Source organism: Carcharodon carcharias, chromosome 12, assembly GCF_017639515.1.
Source record: "Carcharodon carcharias isolate sCarCar2 chromosome 12, sCarCar2.pri, whole genome shotgun sequence".
NCBI classification, from domain to species: Eukaryota; Metazoa; Chordata; class Chondrichthyes; order Lamniformes; family Lamnidae; genus Carcharodon; species Carcharodon carcharias.
This window is the reverse complement of record NC_054478.1, coordinates 122,137,652-122,153,498: the sequence shown is the minus strand read 5'-3', so window position 1 is coordinate 122,153,498 and position 15,847 is coordinate 122,137,652. Positions and strand designations below refer to the sequence as shown.

Below are 15,847 nucleotides of genomic sequence, written 5' to 3'. Positions count from 1 at the left end.
TAATCTAGACTGAGCTCAGTTTGATACTGAGATGCAGTCTTCCATTACATAGAAACCAAGAACAGGAGTAGGCCATTTGGCCCTTCGAGCCTGCTCTGCCATTCATTATGATCATGGCTGATCATCCAACTCAATAGCCTGCTCCCGCTTTCTCCCCATACCCTTTGATCCCTTTTGCCCCAAGAGCTATATCTAACTCCTTGAAAACATACAATGTTTTGGTCTCAACTGCTTTCTGTGATCACGAATTCCACAGGTTGACCGCTCTCTGGGTGAAGAAATTTCTCCTCATCTCAGTCCTAAATGATCTACCCCATTTCCTCAGATTGTGACCCCTGGTTCTGGACTCCCCCACCATCAAGAACATCCTTCCTGCATCTACCCTGTCTAGTCCTGTTAGAATTTTATAGATTTCTATGAGATCCCCCCTCATTCTTCTGAACTCCAGCGAATATAATCCTAATCGACTCAATCTCCCCTCATATGTCATTCCCGCCATCTCAGGAATCAATTGGGTAAACCTTCGCTACACTCCCTCTATAGCAAGTACATCCTTCCAAGGAGACCAAAACTGTACACAATATTCCAGATGTGGTCTCACCAAGGCCCTGTACAATTTCAGCAAGACATCCCTGTTCCTGTACTCGAATCCTCTGGCTATGAAGGCCAACATACCATTTGCATGCTTACCTTCAGCGACTGGTGTACAAGGACACCCAGGTCTTGTTAAACTGCTTGCCTGCTCCCTTAATGCCATTCAAAGAAGACTAGATTTGTCTTAAATCAGTATTTAACCCTCAAACACCACCACATCAGATTAATTAGCCATTTGCCTCAATATTGGATCCTTCTGTGTGCACACTGCTTCCATAAGCAGAGTAATTGCACTTTAGTTGTTCATTGGAGATAATGCATTGGTAGTAAAATGCTTTGGGATGTCACGAGGCCATGAAAGGTGCTATTTAATTGCAAGTTTTTTCATTCCATAGGAAAATAATTTAATGCTAAAAATCTTGTTTGTTACCTTGAAGTACAATATTTATTGTCCTTGTTTATATGAAACAAATTGAAGAATTTTGTTCCCCAAATGTTTTTCTATTGTTACACAAAAGTGCAAATTGAGAAAATTATCAACCTTGACTAAAGTTGGATATGAATGTTTGATGTGTTGGCCATTTAACATTTTTCTCCCTTATGATATGAAGTATATTGCAGAACTAAAAAGTTTTACATTTTGAAATTTATGCATGGTCAAATTCATTGCATTGGTGCAGTGCATTGGTGTACATGTTTCTGAACCTGATTGGCAGTGTGAATTTTGACCCAAGATTCTCAATGAATTACTGTTCTATATTGTCCAATATAATGGATGGTTGTTGCTGAATGTGAGGGCGCTTTTTTTTTTGTTTATTCTGCTCTCTCTTTTACATGGTTTTGTAGTCTGAAGCATGCAAGGATAAAATAAGTGTACCATTCACCCATGTTTATGCATGAGTGGTGCTAGTCTCTGTGTTGACCAGTTCTTAGCCTGCAAAGCTGCTTGAGTGGCTGTGACACTGTTAGTAATGTGCATGTGCAAAGCACTAATGTTGTGAAACGTACAATGAAAGAAACTCAGTAGATTGGAGCAAGAAATTGCAAAGGGTCATAGATCAGGCAGGAAATTCTATGGTGGACGGAATTCAACATGAGACATGAAGTGTCATCCACTCAGATCAGAGACCAATAATGTGAATATATCCCATATAGTAAAATGCCCCAAGGTGCTCCACAGGAGTGATTATCAGACAAAATTTGACAGAATCATTCTAGGACACATGTACCGAAATTTGGTTAAAGAGGTAGGTTTTAACTGATGTCTTAAGTAGGATAGAGGTTTAGGAAGGAAATTCCAGAGCTTGGGGTCCAGACAGCTAAAGGAACAACTGACAATGGAGGGATAGTGGAAACCTAGCTTTTTAACTAAGTTTCTGGTCACCTGTCCTAGTATTTATCGGTGTTAAATTTTATCTGATAATCACTCCTGTGAAGCACCTTGGGAAATTTTACTGTATGAAAAGTGCTATATAAATGCACATCGTTGATTACAGATCTAAAGAGGTCCGAATTGAAGAAGCACTGAGTTCTTGCAAATTTGTACAAATGGAGGAGGGTACATGGACAATTAATGAATTTGGGCACAAGGATGATCATTTTACATTGTTACATTGCTGGATCAGGAGCTAATGGAGCCTAACAAAGACAGGGATGATGTGTGAACAGGACTTGGTGCAGCGAAGCTTTGGGTGAACTGAAATTTATGGAATGTGGAAGATGGAGACTGGCCAGAAAGCATTGGAATAGTTTGGAAGAGACAAATGCATGGATGAGGGCTGAAACAGAGCAGAGATGGCTAGCCAATTCAGGGTGGCAGTAGGCTGTCTTGCTGATGGAGTGAATATATTATTGGAGGCAAAACTCAGGGTCAGATAGGATGCTGAGGTTGTGAGCAGTCTATTTCAGCTTCACAGTGGCCAGGGAGAGCAAAAGATTAGGTTTTGTTCATATTTAATTCAAGCAAATTTCTGATCATCCAATACTGATAAGCTGCATGACAAATCTGATGCAGTGGAGAAATAGATAGAGGTGGTTATCAAATAAATCTAGGTGGTATTATCGTACATGTGAAACATGATGTCATGTTTTTGGATGTTACTGAGCTAGATGAGAAATTGGAAGGGACCAATTACAGATCCTTGGGGGACCTCAGAGGCAAAACGGAATATTTTAGAACATAGGAACATAATAGGAGTTGATGTAGCCATTTGGTCCTTCGACAACTGAGCATCCAGAACTCCTTGGGTTACAGAATTACAAGGATTTACAACCCCTTCAGTAAAGAGCTCTGTTGTCTCATCTGAGACCTAAATGACAAATCACTTACTCTGACACTGTTCTAGATTCCCCATCTAGGTTTCCACTATCCCTCCATTGTCAGTTGTCCCTTTAGCTGTCTGGACCCCAAGCTCTGGAATTTCCTTCCTAAACCTCTATCCTACATTTTCTCAGCATCCACCCTGTCAAATTCCTTCATAATTTTATATGTTTGAATTATATCACCTCTGATTCTTTCCTGAATTCCAAGGAGTATAGGCCTAATCTCCCCGTAGGACAATTCTCTCATCCCAGAAACCAGCCGAATGAACTTTACTTGACTTGGCGGAAATGCAGTGATGTTCTTTCTTTGGTAAGATCAGAACTGCACACAGTACTTCAGGTCTGGCCTAGCCAATGATCTGTATAATTATAGGAAAAGTACTTATACTCTAATTCTTCTGTAACAAAAGTGAACATTTGCTTTCCTAATTGCTTGCTATACCTGCATGTTAGCTTTCTGTGATTGATGCACAAGGATACCCAGGTCCCTTTCGATGCATGCATTTCCAATCCCTCAGCGTTCAAAAATATCCTAATTTTTAATTTTTCTGACCAAAGTGGATGACTTCAAACTTGATTGCATTGTATTCCATTTGATATGTTCTTGCCCACTCACCCAATCAGGTCTGTGTTCTCTGCAGCCTCTTTGCAACATCCTTACTGCTTGCTTTCCCACTTAACTTTGTACTGCCTACAAATTTGGATGTGTTACACTCTGTCCCTTATCTAAGTCATTAATATGGACTGTAAATAGCCGATGTGCAAGTACTGATCCTTGTGTTACCCTGTTAGTCACAGTTTACCAATCCAAAAATGTCCTGTTTATTCCTACTGTTCGTACATTTGATGATTAGTCCTCGTCCATGAGGGATCATAGGTCAGTCTCTCTCTGTTTGAGAGAGAGAAGCGGTTAGATAGCTTGAGGGGCTATGAGGCAAGGCATGGTGGCAGAGCTCCATGAACAGCTGGTACATTAACCAATCCTCAATCCATGTATATTAGCTATTAGCCCATGAGTCCTAATTTTATATAATAGCCTCTTGTGTGATACCTTATTAAATCCTTTTTTAATAATCCAAATGCATTCATTGGTTCCCCGATCTACCTTGCTACTTATAATCTCAGAAACTCAAACATTTGCCAAACCTTATTTCCCTCTCTTAATTCTATGGTGACTCTGATTAGTCATGTTATGATTTTCTAAATGCCCTGCCACCATGCCCCTAATAACAACAGGTTCTAGATTTTGCTTCCTACTGATAAACTAACTGACATATAGTTCCCCATTTTCTCTCTTCCTCCTTTCTAAAATAGTGAGGTTATGTATTCTACCTGCCAACCTGTGGGAATCTTCCAAAGTCCAAGGAAATCTGGAAGATCAAAACCAATGCATTCACTATCTCTGCAGCTGTCTCTTTTAAAACACCAGGATGCAGGCCGTTAAGTTGCCATTTAGTCCGTTTAATTTTTGCAATATTATTTCTTTACTTGCACTGATTTCTTTTAAGTTTCTCATTCTCACCAGAGCCTTGGTTTCCCATTGTCTCTGTCTTCGTAGTAGAAGACACACAATATTTGATTAATGTGTCTGCCATTTCCTTATTGTCTACTATAATTTCACTTGTCTCTTGTCTCTGATGGGCCAATTTTACTTTCACTAATCTCTTTTTTTTGTGTCCATACTGCCGTACCTGGTTTTGATGTTTCCCAATCTACCTTAACCAACTTGCCCTTCAGATCACTTGTTCTTAAAAGTGGGAGTCGAAGTGGGAGCGGAAAAGCACATCACTGAAAGCTAGTAAAAGTATACAAAATAGTGGTTGGCAAAGGCTAATGGAATGTTGAACTTTATCTCCAAGCAAGTTAGAATACTCCAGGTGGGATCTGATGAAGGCCCTGTACAACTCGGCTATCACTTCTTCGTTTTTGTAATGTATTCAGTTTAGAGCACCACAAGTCAGGAAAGATACTAAGATAAAAACAAAAGTTCAACAACTTCAGACCATGAACTCTCTCCCATCCTCACCCCTTTTTTTTCCAATATTCATTTTTATTTTTTAATTTTTATCCACTTAGTTTTATTTATTTTCATTTTTATTCATTGTTTTATCCCCACCTTTTATCCTATTTTTGATCTTTTACCCCACCCCCACAAGGGCCACCTGTTACTTGTTCATGTTGTTCTTTTTAGAGTGCTTACCCTTGTCCTGCTATTATCATATTCTGCTTTCTTAGCTTAATGCCACCATCAGCACATCCTTTAGCCAGTACCACTACCATTAACACCCCTTTGTTCATGACATCTTTGTCAATTTCTCCTTTGCCCCCTCCTATCGCTGGCAGTCTATCCAGTTTCACCTGCTCCACCCCTCTTAAACAGCATAAATGTGATCACATTTTTACTTCTCTTTACCTCTGAAGAAGTCATATGAACTTGAAACGTTAACTCTGTTTTTCCCTCCACAGATGCTGTTAGACTTGCTGAGTTTTTCCAACATTTGCTGTTTTTGTTTCAGGAAAGACACTATTTGTCTTGTAGGGGTATAATGTAGATTCACCAAAACAAAACTAGTGCTTAAAATTTTGAGGGCAGGTTACATAAGATTATGCCACTTGAGCTTTGAAGGGCAAGGAGTGATCTAATCGAGATTTTTATCCATAATGGGAATTGATGAGATTGATGCAGTTAAACTAATTTTTCTGGTGTGTGAATAAGGGAGCACAATCATAAAATTTAAAGATAGGCTATTTAAAAGTGAAATCAGGAAGTACGTTTTCACAGAACAGTGGGATCTGTAACAAAAACAATGGGATCTGTAACACTCTTCCAAAAGTCTGGGTTAATTTGGATTTTTAAGGCTGAGACTGATGGAGTTTTGTTAGGTTAGGATATCTATGGTTATTACAGCCACACTCTTACATAAAAGATCCTGAAGAATGACTACACACTAATTTGGTCTATTTATGGTTTAGGATCAGCCCAAGATCAACACAACATGACCTGGGATGAACAGGCATTTGTATGCTGAAATTTTAATGCTCCGTGTTACAGATGCTGGTTACAGATGCACTGAATTTGAACTGCTGTATTAAATATCTGATAAATGGAGTTCCAGAAATTTAGAGCAATTGTGAAGATACAACTAAAAGCCGAGATTGCTGTCCCTGGGCTAAGCGTACCTAGTAGTTTCGGTGTTACCAATTAGATTATGTATCAGAATCCAGTAGCGTTAGCGTACAGGAAATCAAATATATTTGACTTTTGGACTGGTTCCCTCAATGTTTGCAGGAGGAGAAAATATTAATTGGATGAGGCTTCTCAGGCAGTGAGATACAGTTGAGGTAGCTGCTCATGTGAGAGCATTGTTAAACTCAATTCAGGTTACCACCTGGCTATTATGTAAGTATGGGAATGAAATAGCTAATACATTTGCTGAGAAGAATTTCTGCCAAAGAAATGTATTCATGATGAATTTTTAAATGTAATATTTTGCAGGCAAGTGAGATCCTGAAAAACAAAAGCCCTGGATTTATAGAACTCCTTCAGGCCCAGCAACAAATCTCTTTGTTCCAGCAGAACCTGAAAGACCAGAGTGAACGCATGGAGACACTTGAACAACGAACACATGATCTAGAAGCCCAACTGGAATATTCCGAGCAAGTGAGCAAATGGCTGAGCTTGTTGCAGTGATTAATTCTCTCAATATCCAGTGTTTCCATTTTTCTCTGTCTCCAAGCTTTGCCTTATTTACACAGTTTAGAAACTGTGTCCTGTCCAGGAAATGCATTATGCATTTATCCATTATGCCTGCTTTTCTGATACTAAGATATCCTGAGTTTAAGAAATACAACTAAAATATTGAGGTCCACTTCTAGAAACTGAGTGGTCTAGAAACAAATTTGGATAGGTGAGGTGAGAGTGACTGCCCTTGACACCAAGGCAGCATTTGACTGTGTGTGGCATTAAGGAACCCTAGCAAAATTGGAGTCAATGGGAATCAAGGGGAAAGTTCTGTGCTGCTTGGAGTCATACCTAGCACAAAGGAAAATGCCTGTGGTTGTTGGAGGTCAATCACCTCAGTTCCAGGACATCACTGCAGGAGTTCCTCAGTGTAGTGTCCTAGGCCCAACCATCTGCTTCATCAATGACCTTCCTTCCATCATAAGGACAGGATTGGGGATGTTCGCCATTCGCAACTCCTCAGATACTGAAGCAGTCCATGTCTAAATACAGCAAAACCTGGACAATATTCAGGCTTGGGCTGACAAGTGGCAAGTAACATTCGTCCCACACAAGTGCCAGGCAATGTCCACCTCGAACAAGAGAGAATCTAACCATCACCCCATGACATTTAATGACATTGCCACTGCTCAATCCCCACTATCAACATCCTGGGTGGTTACCATTGACCAGAAACTGAACTGGGCTAGCCATATAAATACTGTGGCTGCAAGAGCAGGTCAGAGGCTCGGAATCCTGTGGTGAGTAACTCACCTCCTGACTCCCCAAAGCCTGTCCACCTTCTACAAAGGCACAAGTCAGGAGTGTAATTGAAAACTCTCCACTTGCCTGGACGAGTGAGGCTCCAACAACACTCAAGAAGCTCGACACCATCCAGGACAAAGCGGCACACTTGATTGCACCCCGTCCACAAACATTCACTCCCTTCACCACCAATGAACAGTGGCAGCAGTGTGTACCATCTACGAGATGCACTGCGGAAACTCACCAAGGCTCCTTCCAAACCAACAATTGCTACAATGTAGAAGGACAAGGACAGTAGACACATGCGAACACGAGCTGGAAGTTCCCCTCCAAGCCCCACACCATTCTCACTTGGAAATATTTCGCCATTCCTTCACTGTTGCTGGGTCAAAATCCTGGAAACTCCCTCTGTAACAGCAGTGTGGGTGTTCCAACAGCACATGAACTGCAGTGGTTCAAGAGGACAGCTCACCACCACCTTCTAACGGGCAATTAGGGATGGGCAATAAGTGCTGGCCTAGCCTGTGATGCTGATATCCTGTAAATGAATAAAAAGATCATGGCTGATCTGTTTGCATTTTGAATTCCACATTCTCATCTACCCCCGATAACCTCTTGTCTCTTCCTTAAAAATATTCAGTGACCCTGTCTCCTGAGGCAGAGTTCCAAAGTTGCACCACCCTCTGAACGGAAAAATTCTCCTCATTTCTGTCTTGTGAGGGCAACCCCTAATTTTAAAACAGTGCCCCCTAGCCCTGGACTCGCCCACAAGAAGAAACATCCTTTTCACGTCCACCTTGACCTACAAGGAAGTCCAGGGTTATGGAGGGCAGGCAGGAAAGTGGTGTTAAGGCCACAATCAGATCTGTCATGATCTTGTTGAATGGCAGAGAAGGCTTGGTGGGTTGAATAGCTTTACTCTGCTCCTATTTCTTATAATCTTATGATCTCAAGACTGCTCAGCCACTCAATACGATCATGACCAATCATCGGCCTCAAATCTACTGTGTTCGTTCCCCATATCTCCTGATTCCAGGGAAAATCCAAAATCTATCTATCTTTGTCTTAAATATATTCAGCAGTGGAGCATCTGCAATCATTCCAAAGATTCAGGATCCTCTGAGTGAAGAAATTTCTTCTATTTCAGTCCTAAATTATCAGTCCCTTGTGAAGACTTTGGCCCCTGTGTCCCAGTTATCCCCAGCCAAGGGATACAACCTCTCAGTATCTACCCTATGAAGCCCCTTCAGAATAACGTATGTTTCAATGAGATCATCTCTCATTCTTTTAAATTCCAGAGTGTATAGGCCCCATTCACTCAGCTTCTCATCATTGGAGAACCTTCATCCCAATTTTGTGAACTATTGCTGTGCTGCCTCCAATGCAAATATATCCTTCCTTAAATTATGGAGACCAAAACTGAACAGTATTCTAGGTGTGACCTCACCAAAGCTCTGTACAATTATAACAAGACTTCCTTCTCCTTGTTTTCCACTTCCCTTGCAATAAAGGTATGCATGTCATTTGCGTTCCTAATTGTTTGCTGTACTAGCATACTTTCTTTATGTTCCTGTATGAACACACCTCTTTACGTCAACAGTTGGACATTTCATATCTTTAAAAAATATTCGGATTTTCCTTTATTATCAAAGGTAGTTCTACTTCATCTGCCACCTTGTTGCCCACTCAGTCAACCTGGCTATATCTCTTTGTAGCCTCTTCCTGTCCACCTAATAGCTTACATTCCACCCAGCTTTGTATCATCAGCAAACTTAGATAGGTTACCCTCTGTCATTAGTATAATTTTTAAGCCCTAGCACTGCTTCTTGTGGCACTCCACAATCACAAGAAAATGCCCCATTTATTCCTACTCTCTCCTTCAACCTTCTGTCATTAGTATAATTTGCAAGCCCTAGCACTGCTTCCTGTGGCACTCCACTAGTCACAAGAAAATGCCCCATTTTATCCCTACTCTCTCCTTCATGTCTGTTAAACAATGCTCTATCCATGCTAACATATTACACACGACTCTGAGCCTTTATCTTGTACATTAATATTTTCTGTGGCGCCTTATCAAATGCCTTTTGGAAATACAGCTGTACTACATCTATTTGTTCCCGTTTAACTACACTACACTACATCCTCAAAAAAACTCTAATAAATTTGTCAAATGTGATTTTCATTTTGTAAAACCATGCTGAGTCTGCCTGATGCTATGATTTTCTAAATGCATTGTTAAGACTTCCTAATAAGAGATTCCAGCATTTTCCGCGATGTCAAGCCAAACAGCCTGTCGTTCCCCACTTTCTCGCTCCTTCCTTTCTTGAACAGCAGAGTTTGATTTAGCAGGGCAGTAAACACAAAATGGGCATATGTTTTCATTTTTTTCCACGTTCTACGAGAATTTTTCTTTTTCTTTTAAGAATGCAAAAGACAAAGACAGCTGTCTTACTCAGATAGTTGAACAACAGAAAATTACAGAAAATACCATGCTACAATTAAATCAGTGGATAGAAGAAAAAGATGAAGCCATTAAAGAATTAGAAGAAAAATTGCACCATAAAAACATGACCATATCGCAGCTGCAGCAAGCACTCTCGTTTAGGAACCAAGAAATTGCTGAATTAAATGGTAACGTTGAAAGTACCATTGAACAAAGGGAGCAGCAGTCCTTGGAGGAGACTGGAGAACAAAATGATGGTGCTGAAAACATACAGGAACAATTTGGTTGGAAGGATACTCCATTGTATGTAGAGCAGCTGAGGGTTGATATAGGGACGATGCACAATCAGGAACCTGCCCAAGTAATGCTGGCTGAACAAACAAAGCAAGAAATTGATTTAAATGTTGAGGTTGATTTTTTACCAGGTCAGGTTCAAAACGATTCTGGTCCTTATGAACAAGTGCAAATTTTAAATGCAGCGATAACTGAACTCAAAAAGAAGCTGCAAGAGTCCAATCTTGAGCAAGAGAAACTTCACAAAAAAGTAGAAAAGCTGAAGGTGTCTCAACAGGAACAGGAGAAATATAGACATTTGGTTCAGGATCTGGAAGAACAGACTAAGCTGTGCAAATCTGAAAAAGAACATTTAAATGATGAAATTCAGGAGCTCAATGCTTTTTTGGCCCAAGAGAAGGAAGTCAGTAAGGAAATGAGACTCCGGCATGAGCACGAAGTCACAAACTACAGTATCAAATTGGAGATGATGGAGAGGGAGAAGGATGAAGTGCTGAGCCGACTGGCTGAATCTCAGGAAGTAGAGCTTGAACAACTTAAAACCAAAATGCTGTTCGGTCATGAAGCAGAATTGTCCAAACTTAGGGAAGACCTTGAAATGCAACACAATCTACAAACTGAAGCACTTCGAAGGGAATTGGAATGTCTGAAAAAAAACTTGCGCAGTGAAGTACACCGAAATGATATCAATGAGGACTTGGAAGCAGTGGACAAAGAAAGAGTGATTTTGACCAAGCAGTGTGCAGAGCTACTAAAACAGCTGCAACAAAAAGAGTTAGAGTTGGAAAAGTTGCATGTGGAAGTGAAGAATTCATCCAGCCAAACACAGGAAGCTGTCCAGAAATGGAAAGCTGTCACAGAGGAGCTATCATGCCTACGTTTAGAGTTGGAAAAAGAAAGTGCTGAACGTTGTGAAGAGCAAATAAAGGAGCCGCTTCTTGAGAGCAAAGGAAATGCTCTGGTGACTCAACCTGGACAGATAAGCATGGCTTCCACTCTGGCTATTGCAAAGGAAAAAGTGAGAAAAGACAAAGAAGTTGACACAGATATGTTAAAGGGGATGGTACAAGATCTGAAAGAGGAGAAGCAGTTGTTGCTGGCACAGCTACGCGAACAGGAACAGCTAGTCAAAGAGGTTCAAGAACAAAAGCTTGCTGCAGATTCAGTCACCAGTGAAGTTCAAGCCTTGTTTGGCCGCCAGCTCGCTGCATTACAGAGCCAACGGGATCAGCTGCAGGATCAGCTTGAGGCCCAAAAAGCTAAAAGCCAAACAATGTCGGAAGTCCTAGGGCAGAAAACCATGCAGGAATTGTCCCTGCACAAAGAGCTTGAAGAACTTAAATCAGCGTTGAGAGAAAATGATGAGTGTGTGAATCGACTAAGTGAAGAGAAAATCAAGCTTGAAAATAAAGTATTGTCAATTGCACAGGATCTTTCTGAGATTGAAGAAGTACTTAGTCGAATCAAAGCTGAAAATAATTGCTTGAGGAAAGACAATACAGATTTGATACATCGACTCCAAGATCTGGATTGTACAATGCAATCTGAGATTCTAGCCCTAGGCAGTGAGTTGAACGAAAAGGTTACTGAATTACAGAAGCTAGAGGCAGTAATGGAAGAACAAAAGGCTCAATACCTTCAGAAACATTCTGCTCTGAAGCTGGAGATCAACAACCAAACAAAGGCTCAACAGCAACTAGAACAAAGTCACAATGAAAAGGTTCAAGCTCTCCTGCAGCAACAGGAAGAGAGGCTTAGCCATGCTGTGCAACAAGCTCGAGTAGAAGTGACCAGCCGTTATGAGGAAGAACTGAGCAAAGTGGAAGAGTTGTACCAGTCTGATATGATGAATTTAAAAATGCAACATCAGAAGGAGGTATTTGTGGTTTTTGCTGTAACATATAACAAATAGTTGATGACCTAAAATGAATTTTGATTCTTTCCCATTAGTTTAATCTTTATATCTAATGAGCAAGAATGGTACTTCTAACATAGACAGTAGGAGGGTATAGTGTAAATTGCACCTGGACTTATAGCTCTTCTCCTCGAGCTTGCTAGCTCATTATGCAATATATACAATGCATTTAATTGTGTGCTCCCATGCTACAGGAAAATGTTGTTGGATGTTAGGACTAAAGTAATCCTAATAATTTTTATCTTTAGCTGCTCCAAGTTTCTTCAGTGTGACTCTGATGTTGTTTGAATTTTGTTAAGTTTGTAACGTGTGAGCCAGGGTGTGCTGCATCAATCACCGTTATTTGTTTCTCTCAAGCATTGTAGACTTTTGCCTGAATTTGGAGTCTGAGGTCAATTTTGACCATTTCTATCTCCCACCACCAATTCTGGGAATTCAATTTCTGGTTTATGCAGCTAAATCCCAAAAGCTCTCTGCTTCTCAGAAGCTCTGATCCAAGGATCAGCTTCTGGACTAGGACCACGTTTTAAATTAGCATCCCAGCATTTTTCTCCATTTCACCAGCACACTGCTAGATGCAATTTAAGATGTGTCTTTGTCTGGGTGCCATGCCAATACTAACTAGCGTCAAGTTCATGCTGCTGGATTTCTTTAGCTACTGGTTCCAACCTCAGGAAGCGTGCTGAAAAACCACTATTTCTACTGATGTTTCACCTATTCAGGATCTTATTTTGGTCCAGTGTGCTCTGTTGTACAAATCAGCACTGGTATCATCAAACACATAGGTCTGGCAGCATAGAGGTAATGTTGCTGACCTGGTTATCCGCAGGCTGAACTAATGATCTGGAGACATAAGTTAAAATCTCATCATGGCAGCTGGGAAATTAATTTAACTAAATTAATCTGGAATAAAATAGCTAGTAACTGTAAAGATGATCATGAAATTACCAGATTGTTGTAAAAATCCATCTATTTCATTCATGCCCTTTTCTGAAAAGTAAATTTGCCAACCTAACCCTGTCTGACCTTTGTGACTCCAGACCCACATCGATGTGGTTGATCTTTAACTGCCCTCTGAAATGGCCTAGTAATCGTTCATCAGGTTTTTTGGTCATTTTGGTTCTCTTCACCTACCACAGCCCCAGTCTGGTGAATGTGTCCTTCAGGATACAGCCAGATTGATCAGCAGAGCTCTCAAGCCATCCTTGACAATGGACATTATTCCTGCCAAGAATGTATCCTGCATCAGTGCTTCTTCCAAGCATCAATATAGAGGAGTTCTGATTCATCAGTTGAAGGAGGATGATAGATGGTAATCAGAAGGAGGCTCCTTACTCATGTTTGACCTGACGCTCTGAGATTTCATTGTGCCCTTAGTCAATTTTAAGAGCTCCCAGAGACACCCCTTCCTAACTATACTACTATCCTGCCAACTATGGTAGGCTAGTCCATACTTAGAAATGGTGATGGAGGGGTGTGGGATTTTGGTTAGAAGCTATGATTCTTAGAGTATGACAGTCAGGTTATTGCTTGATTCATCTGTGGGACAGCTGTCCCAATTTGGGCACAAGTCCCCAGATGTGAGTAAGTAGGACTTTGTAGAATTATCTGGGCCTTTTTTAAAATTCATTCATGAGACGTGGAAGTCGCTGGCTAGGTCAGCATTTATTGCCCATCCCTAATTGCCTTTGAGAAGGTGGTGGTGAGCTGCCTCCTTGAACCGCAGCAATCCATGTGCTTTTAGGGAGGGAATTCCCAGATTTTGACCCAGTGACAGTGAATGAATTCACTGTTTCCAATTCACTTGTTTCCAAGTCCAGATTGTCATGAAGCTCTTAATGTGTATAATATTATTGGAAAATATTTTTCTTTTAAAATAGAGGTTTAGTCTGTGGGTGTGTCTTAATTGGATTAAAGCCAGCTACTCTGGGTGCTTTGATGTGTACTAATTTTGAGATGTTAGAGAGGTAGAGTGCATTTGTATTTTTTTGAATACAGCGTTCCAGAAGGGGAGTGAAATCTGGCACCTAGCTAGCAAAGACCAAGCAATGTTTATATTACCAATAAAATTGGTACTATGAAAGTGGTTTTATTATTAGAAGACGTGGAGTCCAAAGGAGCTGGTGGTACAATGAGAATTTACATTCAATGAGCTGTATTGGGTATAACAGACAACAGTATTGTGTGTGCAGGGCAGAGGCAATGTAAGATCAAAGCAGCTGTTAGTCTACCACTGTGTCTCCACAGGAACTAAAGTGAAAGGAACCTCATTTTGAAATTGTAAGGTGAAAATGGTTTGCCTGGTACCTGCTGAAAGTCTATGGGTTGCTGTTGCCTTAGTGGATCTTAGTTTGGGAATTTGTTAAAAGTTATGAGAGTGTTAATTTGTAGCCATGTGTATATAGTTAACTTGTGTAAATTAATAAATGTTTCATGTATTTTCATGGAACCTCTCAAGAACTGGTGGTCTGTTTCCTGAATTTAGAGCTGCATCTCAAACATACAAAAAATAAAAATAAATGTTATGACATTTGTTTAAAGTTGCCCTCTGGGATTTTTTAAATAACTCAGCTTTACCAACTGCTGTCTCATAACAGGATGTTGAGTGGCTTAGAGGGGCACTTCCAGATGGTGGTGTTCTCATGTATTGACCTTGTCCTTCTAGATGGTAGTGGTTGTGGGTTTGAAAGGTGCTGTCTAAGGAGCCTTGCTGAGTTCTTGCAGTCTGGTGTGACTTTTTTGTGCCCAGTGCCTAGGAGGGTGCGAGGTAATGAGTCTGATTTCGTTATTGGACTCTTGCATATCGGTATCGTACAAATGGCTTGTTATGCTATTTCAGAGGCAGGTAAGAGTCAACCACATTGCTGGAGTCACATGCAGGCACATCTTTTTTTATTATTCTTTCATGGAATGTGAGCATTGCTGGCCAGGCCAGCACTTATTGCTCATCCTTAATTGCCCTTGAGAAGTTGGTGGTGAGCTGCCTTCTTGAACTGCTGCAGTCCGTGTGTAGATACACCCACAGTGCTGCTGGGGAGGGAGTTCCAGGATTTTGACCCAGTGACAGTGAAGGAACAGTGATATATGTGGCTTGGAGGGGAACTCCAGGTGGTGGTGTTCCCATTTGCCTGCTGCCCTTGACCTTCTAGATAGCAGTGGTTGTGGGTTTGGAAGGTACTGCCTAAGGAGGTTTGATAAGTTCCTCTAGTGCATCTTGTAGATGGTACACACTGCTGCTACTGCGTGCTGGTGGTCGAGGGATTGAATCTTTGTGGATGGAGTGCCAGTCAAATGGGCTGCTTTGTCCTGGATGGTGTTGAGCTTCTTGAGTGTTGTGGGAGCTGCACTTGTCCAGGCAAGTGGATAGTATTAAATACACACCTGACTTGTGCTTTGAAGATGGTGGACAGGCTTTGGGGAGTCAGGAGGTGATTTACTTGCATCAGGATTCCTGGCCTCTAACATGTAGATAAGAATGGCAGATTTCCCCTCCAAAGGATATCAGAGCACCAGGTGGGTGCATTACGGTAGTTTCATGGTCACTATTAACGATACTAGCATTTTATCCAGATTTATTTAATTAACATTTCAGAATCTTTACTGTGCAGAAAGAGGCCATTCGGCACATTGAGTCTGCACTGGCTCTCTGCAAGAGCATTCTGCCTCATCCCACTCCCCTGCCTTATTCCTTGCACGCTCTTTCTTTTCAGATAGCAATTCAGTTCCCTATTGAATACCTCGACTGAAACTGCCTCCATCACCCTCTCGGGAACTTCATTCCAGACTCCCTTTG

At 41.0% G+C, this 15,847-nt stretch overlaps 1 protein-coding gene across 8 annotated transcripts in view; it reads left to right on the top strand.

Annotated features, from left to right (window-relative positions):
• The window catches only part of pcnt (pericentrin), a 316,492-nt gene that overhangs the window by 47,897 nt on the left and 252,748 nt on the right, over positions 1 to 15,847 (top strand). For 7 of the 8 annotated variants that reach the window (XM_041200682.1, XM_041200683.1, XM_041200681.1 and 4 more), the window contains 2 exons: positions 6,413 to 6,577; positions 9,826 to 12,015. In XM_041200682.1, the coding sequence (XP_041056616.1) occupies positions 6,413 to 6,577; positions 9,826 to 12,015 (2,355 nt within the window). The remainder of the gene's footprint in view (positions 1 to 6,412; positions 6,578 to 9,825; positions 12,016 to 15,847) is intronic. The other variant, XM_041200684.1, reaches the window with a different exon arrangement.